The sequence below is a fragment of the Antrostomus carolinensis genome, unplaced genomic scaffold (genome assembly GCF_000700745.2).
Source record: "Antrostomus carolinensis isolate BGI_N321 unplaced genomic scaffold, ASM70074v2 scaffold48345, whole genome shotgun sequence".
Lineage (NCBI taxonomy): Eukaryota > Metazoa > Chordata > Aves > Caprimulgiformes > Caprimulgidae > Antrostomus > Antrostomus carolinensis.
The window spans coordinates 1-11294 of NW_010319345.1; the positions used below are offsets into that span (position 1 = coordinate 1).

The window sequence follows — 11294 nt, forward strand, 5'->3', positions numbered from 1 at the left end:
CGCCCCTCCGCGGTTATGGCGCCACCCAGCGGCGCAGCGACACACACAGTTGTCCCCATTGAAAACACCTTTTATTTTCCTCCTTTTCATAAAAATTTGTCATAGCCTTCCTCTTACATTGTATACAAAATATTTACTCTACCGAATAAATAAAACACGAACACCTCGCGGACAGTCTATGATCTCCAAAGAAAAACAGCATCCATCCATCCATCCATCCATCCTTCCCTACCCTAGAGATTCACAAACCACACATCAAAACGACATTCTTCCCTTCTCCCCTCTGCTCCCCACCTCAACTTAACACCCCCATCGCACAAAAGGAAAGGAGAGGCACAGCATGATTCACCCGTGAGAAGAAAGCAGAAGCACACCTACTGCCTGAAACAGAGAAACTCGTGGTAGCCACCTCTGAAGAGCTTGTACCGATACCTGTAATTCATAACCAAGTCCTAGAGAGATTTCTGTGCTCACTCACACCAGTAACAGCATGTAAGGGATGTGCTTACCTTTACTAGAATATGCCTGTGTCCCTTGCTGGTCTAGAATGTGATCCTGACACAGAGAAGCTGTCCTTAGCAGAAGCACAGCAGGTTAGTCAGAAAGGACAATCTTACAAAGAAAGGAGTTCCTCACCAGACGCTCTGGAAAATGCCTCTCCTGTCAGCGACAGCCTGAACTAAGAAGAAAGGGTTTTGGTAATAAGAGAGCACATGGACAGGGCCGTTGTGATGACAGCAAATCCAGTATCCCTTCTGGGTTTGGGGAAAGCAGCTGCTGACAGCCCAGCTCAAGATCTGAGCTCAGACTTCACAGCCAGCTCTTGGGACGTGGCTGGGATCACACTGGCATGAGGCCGCAAGCGTGAAGGGTTATGAAGTGCTTTATGGACAGGACAAGGCCATGTGGAGGGGCACACTCCCACCCACTGCCAGGGCAGAGCCAGCCCAGTTCCAGGTCCCATCCCAGTCCCTCACAGTGCTTGGAACCTCAGTTTCCCCTGAACACCCTCCTCCTCTTGCTCCCTGAACTTTCCCCTTTCTCCAAGACTGCTGTGTGGTCTTCCATCCCTACTGAACTCTTACACAGAAAAGTGCTTCCCCTGTCCCCCATGTGCCCACCACCCACCCAGGACCTGGCTGCACGTGGCAGTTTCCTACACCCCTCCTCTCCCTCTGCAAACAGCCATGTTCTCAGAGCAAACAGCCCAAATCTGTTTGGGCTTGAACTCCCACGGGGGACAGGGTTAGTGAAGATAGAGTTGGGTCTTGGCAAACACTCCTTCCTGTACCCATCTGCCCACGATGTCAGTAGCTGGCAGAAGGCCCAGCAGACTTCTCCTGGTGTAATAGGAGGGTAAGAAGGAAAGGAGCAATTACTGAATTTGCTGGGTTTTGCTCCAGATGGAGAAATGGCAAGAAGGGTGTCAGAGGGAGGGGAGAAATCAAAGACTCTCTTGGTGGATCAAGTAGCTCTTCTCATACTTGCTGAACTGGCTAAAACAAGAGCAGCGCAGCCAGAGGACAAGTAGATCACGAGCCCCTAGTTCAGACTGGATCGTGTCTCTCCAGCTGGAATGGAGAATGAGCTCTGTTATCAACCCAGTCACAGGTCAGGCCAAAGCAAGATGCCGGGTGTCTGTCTGGGATGCAGCAGCAAAGAGCAAGAGCAGCTGGCTGCAGAGTCACAAGTTCAGTCGCTCAGCGGTCTCTTTTCTGAACAGAAATGAAGTAAATGCAGACACCTCCCTGGAAGCATATCTGAATTATGAGAAAACTGGACAAACCCAGCCTGCCCTCTCCTAGGACCAGTGAGGTCAGAGCCAGCACTCTGGATGCGGACACCAGATTTGCCGAAGACAAGCGGGTGCCAAGTCCATGACCCAGTGCAATGAAGGGGATGGGAGAACAGGAGGCCAAAGACACGCATGATCTGTCAGTGAAGGACAGCTCTGAGACTCAACCCACACTGACTAATCCCAAGCTCTCCAGCTCAGCCAAGACACAGAGCCCACTGTATGTGCCACGAGCCCAAACCTACACATGTCCACCAGCTACAGCCAAGCTGTGCCAAAGCCACCTCAGCAGATGGAAGGCAAGTCAGTCAGGGAATCTGTCAGGCTTAAGCCTTCTCCTCTTGAGGGACAGATACAAGTTACGGATCAAGAATTGCAGCATCTTGCTCTTTCAGGTTCTAAACCAAAGGGTATTTTGTCTCCCCTACTAGCCCACTGCTTTTTCAAGGATCACTTCAATGTCTGTAATGAAAATCATCAAACCCATACACCTGAAGTTTAGTGTGGAAGTACTCATTAGGCACTTAAACAAGTGGCTCAATTATCAAAAGCACTTAGAATCATAGCAGCTTCCCTGTGTGAAGACTCCCAACATTTTACATAAGAAAAAACTAAAATAAAGGATACTTTAGCACCCAGGTAGAGGCCTGCTTGAAAAATCCTGGATCACTGGTTACTGATCACTAGGAGCATTCATCCAAGCAAGACCCCACCTTTGGCAATAACATTTTGCCTTCAAGACTTACTTCCTCCTGAAGCCTGAAGTGGACAGAGACCAGGGTAGGAAGTACAGACAAAAAAAATGTTTCTGTAGGTGGTTAAGCAGTTGCCAAATCCACCCCCAAAACAGCTGCATTTCAGCACACAAACCTTGTTGTGGGAAAGGGAGGCTGGTAGGCATATAATTTGAGAAGAAATAAAACAGAAACAGTCACCCTTTACGGGAAAGAAATGTTTAAAAAACTGAGGAGAAGCCCTCTGAGGACCCATGTGCAGACAGCAGGGGAGTAACCCTGCTTCCATGCCAAGGAATAGTCTGACAAGACCTTGTAAAAATAGCAACGTTTTGCCCTTCAGCAGAACCTCACCAGCGCATCTCACTGCCCACACACCTCCGCAGAAAATTAGTCACAAACACTTTGTTTAGACCATCCAGAGTTAAGGACTGTTGAAGAACAACTGCAGACTCACAGCCTAACCTCCAAACGCCCCGTTTGTGCTTTCTGTAGGCAGAGTTTGGATCATTTTGAAGTCTGACTGTGGGCCAGGACCCTGACTCCTACTTGGTGTATACAGGTAGTCTATAAGTGGTAGAAATCTGCCACCAGCAGAATTATTCCAGCTGGTCCACTTGTATCAGGAAAAGGCACAACAGTTTAGAGACCTGTCAGGGGAGAGAGCAGGTGGCAGTTCTGCACACCAAGGAGTGAGACGTCAAGAGTGACTGAGAACTGTGTGAGGAAAGCTAAAAACAATCATTTAAAAAAAAAAAAGGTTAAGAAGTCCTTTCCATCTGATGCAACCTGGTACATAGGTAAAAGGTAAGTCACCTTTTGGACTTGGTCCTAATGACACGTTCCTTGTTTTTCCAAAACAAGAGATAGTAACTTTTCTCCTAAATGGTTTCTCCCAGTCAGAACAGAGGTGGGGAAGGACGGAAGCGTGTGTGCACACATAGGCACCCCTTTGCTCCCTGGCCAAACCTTAGCCACCCATCTTTTTTTTCCCCCAAGGAAATCTCCTCCCGGTGTCCCATTTGCAGAAGTATTGCTCAAGCAGTTGAGTAAAACTACAAGCAGCAGGGGAAGAAGATACAACTGTAACTGGAAATCAGGAGAGCCAATGATTTCTTCCTTCTCTCCCCATGCCACTGCCTCTGCTGCTCAGTTTAGGTAGAATTACACAGAAACATAACCCGTTATTCAAGGAAAAATCCATTTCCTTTCTCTCCCCTGTATAACCCCCTTTGGTGCTGGCTGTGCAGTGCTTTCTTTTGATAAAGGCACCTTTGGAAAGCAGTAATGGCCCGAAGCACAATGCCCCGATGCCTCATATTTACACCTGAGATTAGCCCCTGTTGCATTTCTCTTGCCCCCAGCCCCAAAACTACCCCCCCAGGGCTAAAGCAAGAGCATGGGGAGAGCAGGTACCACACGAGGCTTCCCACAAGTGGTGTGTGAACACACACACATCTCATTGTGCCACATGTAGGCACCTGCTGCTGCCCTTGTGCCTTCCACATCACACCGAGTATTTCGCCATGTCACTCTTATCAAAGACAACTTTGGTTGCAAAGTAAATGGCTACCAGGCCAAAGCTGGCAGCTGACACCATGTAGGCAGTCACTGACTGTGTAAACTGGACGATGGACCCCATGAAGAGTGAGGGGACAACCTGAGAGAGGAGGAAAGCACTGTCCAAAATAGCCAGGTCCAGGCAGATCCCACGGCCAGGAGCCACCGAGTCCGGTTCTCCCACCATCATCATGAGCGAGACATCGCAGGAGGAGCTGACACACAGAGCTGAGCTGGCAGCTGGAGGAGAGGAGGAAGAAGAGGAAGAAGAGAAGAGGCTCCCAGCATGTCCATTCTGGTAAGGCAGCTTCTGGCTGGAAAGGAGGCCTTTAGAGAAGGCTGATTTCTTGTCCAGTCGAGCTGCGTCTTCCTCCTCTTTGCTCTTATATTTATGCAGAAATACCTAGGGGAAAGAAGGAGGGCACGTGAGGGATGAGTTGGTAGGGTGGAGCCCAGCAAGGGAGGTGGGGGCAGAGGGGCCCCTGTTTTTTGTGCCAGAGAGCAAAATCACCCTGTGCTCTGCATGCCTTGGGTCAGGCTGAACTGTTAAGAGGTGGGGAGTGCCCGCAGTGAGCCTGGCCCACGTGAGATGGCCTCCAGGACCCAGCCTGGCTTTTCCCAACTGGCACGGGATTCAAAGCAACCCTGACTCACCGGAGTAATCTGGCCAAGTGGTGCCTTTGTTGTGTTGAAGTTCTGGGGCTCAGCAGGCTGCTGCAGCCCAAAGCCAGCCCAGACTCTGCCTGGGGACATTTTGCACTGAGCCCTGGGTTGTCACCTCCTCACTGAGTGCCAAGGGAATATGGGCACCAACTACAGCTCATTCCATCCTGAAATCAGCAGGTGCACACTTGAAGGACAGGAGTGAAGGGCCAGAACCCACTTTAAACATATCAAAGCCAGATAATCCACTCCAGTGCAAACAGAAATGTTCACAAAGTGGCTGACTGGGAACCCAAAACCTTCAGCAGAAGAGCCCAAAGGGCAGATGAACAGTTCACAGCCCTGGCCACTTCTTAATATCTGGGATACTTAAAAGTGACATCAGCTGAGATGGCACAGTGCTGGGAACTCAGGAAAGAGCTCTTTTCTCAGGTCTGCAACAGACCGTGCATGTATGACCTCAGCTGAGTTGCTTCATCTCCCTGACCTGAGCCTCCTCACTCAGGCTAGAAAAGGGGGTTGTGAGGAAGAAAAATCTTTTTCTTCTCACCCTTTTTTTGCTTCACTCTGCTCCAGCTGTGAGATCTCTGGGGCATGGCTCCCTCCTGCAGTATTCACACAGAGTTATTTGGATCTAAAAGTTCTCCACATTAATGCCAACAAATAATGGGCAGTCATGTGCAGACAGTGAAAATGCCGCAGAGCTGCAGCTTGAAAACTCCAGGGCACTTGCAATTATGCACAACCACTGGTCTGCATGAGGTAGAGCAGATAACGAAGGATCTGTTAATCCATTATGTGTCTGGTGAGATTGAACAAACAAAATAAAAAGGAAAAAATAGCAGTTGTTTGAGAGCAGAGAGCACTGTACCCAGCTGCAGGGCTCAGGGGGTTTGCCTGACCCATCCTTCCTTTTGCAGGAGGGACAGGGACACATCAAGAGGAGGGAACCGTTGGTGTGGGCACTCCAGCTCTGTTGCAGGCCATCCCAAAGCTTTCAGCAGTCTTGGCACCCACCCAGCTACACCCAGTCCTGCCCTAGTGTAGTCAGCACCAGCCAGTCTCTGTTCATGCTGCCCCAGGCTGTGGCTGCAGATCTGTAGCACAAACAGTTTCAGATTCTATTAGAGAAGAGAAACCAGATGAAAACTTCACTAAACAGCAACCACCTTCCAAAAGCTTTACCTGGGCTCAGCTCAGCTGCTCATTATACCCTTCAACTCCTCAATTCTGCCTAGGCTTATGGATTTATGCTTAAATGCAACAACCCAGGACAGTCACTTATCTTATGTGGAGCTTAAAAACCCTCCCACATGCCTCCTATTGCCATCAGACTTCAAAGCAACTCAAAACCCAGCACAGAAGGGGCATTGTGTGAGCCAAACTAGGATGTCCCCCGCAATTCCAGCCCTTCATATTTGACACTGACATTCCCAGAAGCCTGCTCAGCTGCCCTGAAGGCCCATGCCACATTTTTGTGATTTTAATACTGATCCAGGCTTGGACTTCAGAGATATGAGTTCTGGCAGGGGTGTTTGAACACCTAGTGTGGAGAATTAATTTAATTCTACAGAAAACAAACAGATACTCACAGGAATGAGCTTAGTGAGAACTTATGCTTTAAAATTACCCTTTGTAACATAAGATACAACCACAGCAGTCACCGGTGCCTCAAGCAACAGCTTCATCTCCCTCTATAGTTGGTGGGAAGTGGTGGGAATGAGGAACCTAGCACTCCCTGATCCCCTGCAGAAGATGTGAGTGCCCACCACGCATCTCACCTCTGCCAAGCTTTCTGGTGCTGTTAGAACATGCAGATCTTTTCCTCCTGTTCTAGACAAGGTTTAGTGGCCATGCAAAGATGAGAGGGCATGCAGGAGAACAGAGTGACTTACACAGCCTGTGCAAAGCAAGGAGCTCCAGCTGAGGTGGCCTCGCAGGCTTTCGCCAACGATCCCACACAGGGTGGAAGCACCAGCCCCTCTGGATGCCCCTTCTGCTGATTCACTTTGAGAGGAGTGTTTAAAGTTAAAAAAAACAAGGTGAAAAAAAAGAGAGGGAAGAAAGGGAGCAGGAATCAGGAGGCAAAGAAAAGCAATGACAGATTTCAACAGTAAGAAAAAAGAAAAGAACAGAAATGGGGAAGATGGAGAACTTTCTGCAAAGGCATTTTAGCAGCTGCTTCTTGTGGGGTCTCCCCATAGCCTGCTGCAAAGTAGCGGGTAAAGGAAGGAGGAACTTTCCAGTTAGGGCAACAGAGAGACCAAACCCTCATTGTGCTAAGAGTGTTTCCCTGTCAAGCCTTTGGCAAACAGTTGGGCATGTGGCCTTCACATTCCCAGCCCATGGAGTTTGGTTTTCATTCTGTTGATATTATGTCCATGGGAGATCCCAGGCAAACTGAAGTCTTTGCAATGCAGAACACTCCCCCGTACCCCTATTTTGACAGGGTGCCTGGTGCAAATTGGGAAGGGTTGGTCAGAAGTATTTGTTCAATGTGAACATCTGGATGCCTGTGGTATCAACTCCTACTTACTTCACTGCACAGTGAACCGCCTGCCATGGGGATGAAAGAGCTGCTCCCAAACCACAAATTAATTTTGCATTTGCAGCACAAGAGAAACTCCTATTAATCCAGTGTGCAACTTGGGAACCTCCTAGGACTTCTCCACAAGGATAACATCTGTGGGACAGGATGACTTGCTTATGTGTTGGTGTCAAAAGTTTCACAACATTTATTTTCCTTGGAGCTAGGGGAAAAGGAAGAACCTCAGTTTTGTTTTTACTGATCTTTATGCTACGGACAAAAATTGGAAATCTGGACTTTAAAGGGCTGAAAACTCTTTAAGTTTTTTAGCAGCTCAGGTTGGCAGTGCTGCAGATGTAACTTGGTTGCAGAATGCACACAGGTATAACCAACCTGCACCAGTTTCCCTAAAAATATGCAGAACATGGAGGAACACAGGACACCCATTTTGATACATCAATCCGAGCTGACTTCTCCCATCTTACCCACTCGACACTTTAAAATGGCATAATGCTTGTTGTGAGCAGGGGATGTCTAAGGGAGGAGATGCTCAACTCTCATCTTCTCCATTTCAGATGATTCTTCAGAGAAGACACAGCCAGGAGAGAAGAGGCATGTGTGGAAAATCTCTGTGCACAGACACGTGTTTCTCTTCCATGGGCTGAGCTGATTGTAACAGCTACAAGTGGCAAAAGAGACTGGCCAAGCTGTCCTCAGGGCTACCAGCCACATTGCCCTCTGGAGCAGATCCCTACCTGTTTTTCATGATGATACAGGGATGCCAGTGTGTATGGCAGGATCTGGAGTGCAGAGAAGGTGAAGCCTGTTAGAGCAGCTGAGATGGTAACAATGATGACACTGTGGGAAAGGCACATGACGAAGGCAGCCACGGGGAAGAACACCACGCTGGCCAGGTAGACCGCCCGTGTCCCAAACTGCTTCACCATCCGGTCCATGATTGTCGAAAAGAAGATGGATGTGACACATTGCAGGAAGAGGCCCAAACTACCCATCCGGACACCTGTGGGTAAGCAGAGATGGTGAAAGATGCTGCCCTGACTGCACCCAGGCTTCACACAGCCAAACACCTTTGGGCCTCCTTCCCTCTCCTGAGGTGTCCAACTCAGAGTGTGGCACAGCCACAAACAGCCCTGACAACCACCTGGCTGGCTCAGGAAGCAGAGCAGCATCACCTAACATATTCCAGGGTTGCACCAGTTAGAATGCAGCTCCCATCCCCTACCAGTAGCAAGTATTTCCTACATGTGCCCCTGGGCACCCCAGTCTAGCCAGAGGAGCAATGGGAGACAGGAATCCAAATGCCATTCTTGTCTTTGGAAGTTGTTTACACCTTCCTACTCTTGATCCAGGATCTGTCACCGGCTCATGAACCAGGATCTGTTATTATCTGATGCCAAAACCAGCAACAGAACAAAGGGAACAAGGAATTGTGCTTAAGCCAAGGTAAAGTACACAACATCCACTAAATGACTGCAGTATCCGGTAGCAATCCGGACCTTACCCTATCTATCAGATTTCAGGGAATTAAAACCATTAACTCTTTGAAGCAAGGATCATTACTCAACTTATGTTTCTATGACAGCTAACACAATGCAGTCCTGACTTGCTGGAAGCTATACAGTGCAAGTGTTAAATAATAATTAAACTCCCTCTAAGTTAAACAGGTACTCAGCACAAAGAGGCAGTGTACTGCAGAGCTCACGGAGCCAGGGAGTGGAAAACTCAAGAGGGAAAGATACACAGCTGGAAGAGGAGGGCCAGAGAGGTGCCTCCAAGAATAAAAGACTTAGATCTGAGAGAGGAGAAGAAGGGCTGGACAGTGAGTCAAGGCACAACACAGGCCACGACAGTAAGCAGGTCATGTGCTGAAGTGAGCAGAATCTCACAGTAGCATGAAAAGAAGACGCAGCAAAGCCCACCTACTGCTACTGAGCATGTCCTGGCTTTCCCACCCCTGCTCGCCAAGAGATGGGGAGCACCATCATCCCTCATTTAAAAAGAAGGGAAGAGCAGTGAAAGGACCTGGCAGCAGCAACTGCAGCTTGCAGACAAAGCCGGATAGGTCCTGTTCAGCATGCAACCTGCCAGACCATTTTGCCACGTAACAGCTCAGCCCCAGACCAGGGGCTGCGCTGCCAGATCTAGTTCTGTGCCTGACAGCTGGAGAAGAAAGAGGTGTTTTCCTATTTGGTCCACTGTGCAACGCTCTGGGGGCCACAGGGGGATGCTTTTTCCTGACCCATCTGCAGAAGGTCTGGTTTCCTGTAAGGCTTTTTTGCATTATTAGCAGAGGTGAGCCCATTCCCAGCTCCCACTGAACCCTCCTGCCCTAGGGAACAAGTGCTGCAGCCTCAGAGCAGCTGGTTCACTTCTCACCTTCATCGTAGTGGCGTCTGGCATCCGTGCCTGGCTTGGCTCTGGGGACACCGTGGTAGAGTCCTTCCCCAACAAAGTCTGTGTAGAACAGCATGAAAGTCATGAGTGCCATCCAGCTGCAGAGCTCAGCCACAAACAGGCGACGGATGACCTTGGGGATGCGGCAGTAGAGGCTGTGAAGCCGTGGCACCAGCGTGCAGAGGTTTCTCAGGGCCTGCATCATGTGCCTGGCCTGAAGGAGACATGAGCTCCTGGAGAGTTGGCAAGAGCAGCAGGCAGGAGGTGAGGGCTTAGGGGGAGCGTCCTTCAGCACTGAGCCATCCAGAACATCTGCCTGGGTGGCTGCCTCCTCTGTCACAAAGAGCGTGGCCAGCACACAGCCGAGGAAAATGACGGCAAGGAGGCTGAAGAGACACGTCTCCTGCCCTCCCAGGTATGGGGCCAGAAAGCTGCCACCCCAGTCAATGGCTGGAAGGAGGTAGCCAATGCAGCCCCCCAAGCTGATCATGAAGGCATAGACGGAGAAGGCCTGGCGGCAGTTGTCCGGCTCCTGGAAGAGGTCTGAGAGCAGGGCCTCCAGCGGAGTGAAGCAGACCTGGCCGCAGAAATCCAGTAATCCAATGCCCAGGATGAGGAAGGCAATCTCCAGAGGGCGAGTGTTGAGGGCAAACAGGCTGGCCAGGCTGCTGGCATGTGGGATCACAAAGAGGCTCAGCAGGACTCCCAGGCACAGCATCCAGATGAAAGGTCGCCTTCGGCCATAGCTGCTGTGCCAGTGGTCACTGGCAGATCCGATCAGTGGGACAAAAACCAAGCCAAGAACAGGTCCTATCCCTGGAAAAGAGAAACAGGTGATGTTAGGGGGGACAGATCTGGAGGACACTGCTCTGTATGCACTGTTAAAAAAGCCTGGGATGTTTCAAGAACTCAGTAAGCTTCACTGTGTCACAGCCCCCTCCTCCAAACACAAGGCTGCCCTCGATATAACAGTAGCACTGCAGCCACCCTGCAGAGACAAGCCCCCATGCCCTTCTTTGACCCTGTCCTCCAGACTCAAAGTGGAAACAAGCATCTTAAAGATGAGAAAAAGAAAAAAAAAGCTTACCTAAAACCATGGTCATGAACTTCTCCTCCACACCCACTTCCAACAGCAGCGGAGGCACATAGGTTATCCCTGCAGCCAGGCAGACCTCCAGGCCGAACGTCAGGGAGTTGACCAGCAGCAGCTGGGTCTTGCGGTTGTGGAAGAGCATGCTGCCCCAGGCTCTCTGAGCCATGCTGCCCCGACACCCCTTACTGACAGAGGGCTGTGTCACTCCGGCTGCAGCACTCCCAGGGATGCCCCACAGGCAAGGTCTGGAGCTTCCCTTCCTGGTCTGCTGGACAGATGCTGTCTCCCATTTTTAGCAACGGTGGATGAACCATCTTTTCCTCTTCCTCTTACTGCAAGATGTGATCCCAGCAATGTTGAGTCCGGGCGTGGGCAGGCAAGGATCCCACTCCAGCCTTCCCTTTCTGCTCACATGCTGTGGTCTGAGAGAGGAGAGAGCTCGTTAGACACAGCAGGGTCCAGGGCAGGGGAAAGGGCTAACACCAGGTACCACACAGACATGTCATC

At 50.1% G+C, this 11294-nt stretch overlaps 1 protein-coding gene across 1 annotated transcript; it reads right to left on the minus strand.

Moving 5' to 3' along the window:
• Positions 1-4036: 4036 nt before the first annotated feature.
• On the minus strand, positions 4037-10953 carry SLC45A3 (solute carrier family 45 member 3). Its single transcript, XM_010169209.1, has 4 exons — positions 10782-10953; positions 9677-10510; positions 8035-8300; positions 4037-4492 (listed from the first exon to the last, which is right to left on the minus strand). The coding sequence occupies exons 1-4, from the start codon at positions 10951-10953 to the stop codon at positions 4037-4039; spliced, it is 1728 nt and encodes a 575-aa protein (XP_010167511.1).
• Between the last annotated feature and the right edge of the window lie 341 nt (positions 10954-11294).

Excerpts from the sequence above, each read along its gene's own strand:
- SLC45A3 (XM_010169209.1), bottom strand. The coding sequence starts at position 10,953 with ATGGCTCAGAGAGCCTGGGGCAGCATGCTCTTCCACAACCGCAAGACC. Across the intron at positions 10,511-10,781 it reads GTTCATGACCATGGTTTTAG|GGATAGGACCTGTTCTTGGC; the intron begins GTAAGCTTTTTT and ends TCTCTTTTCCAG. Across the intron at positions 4,493-8,034 it reads TGTATCATCATGAAAAACAG|GTATTTCTGCATAAATATAA; the intron begins GTAGGGATCTGC and ends TCTTTCCCCTAG.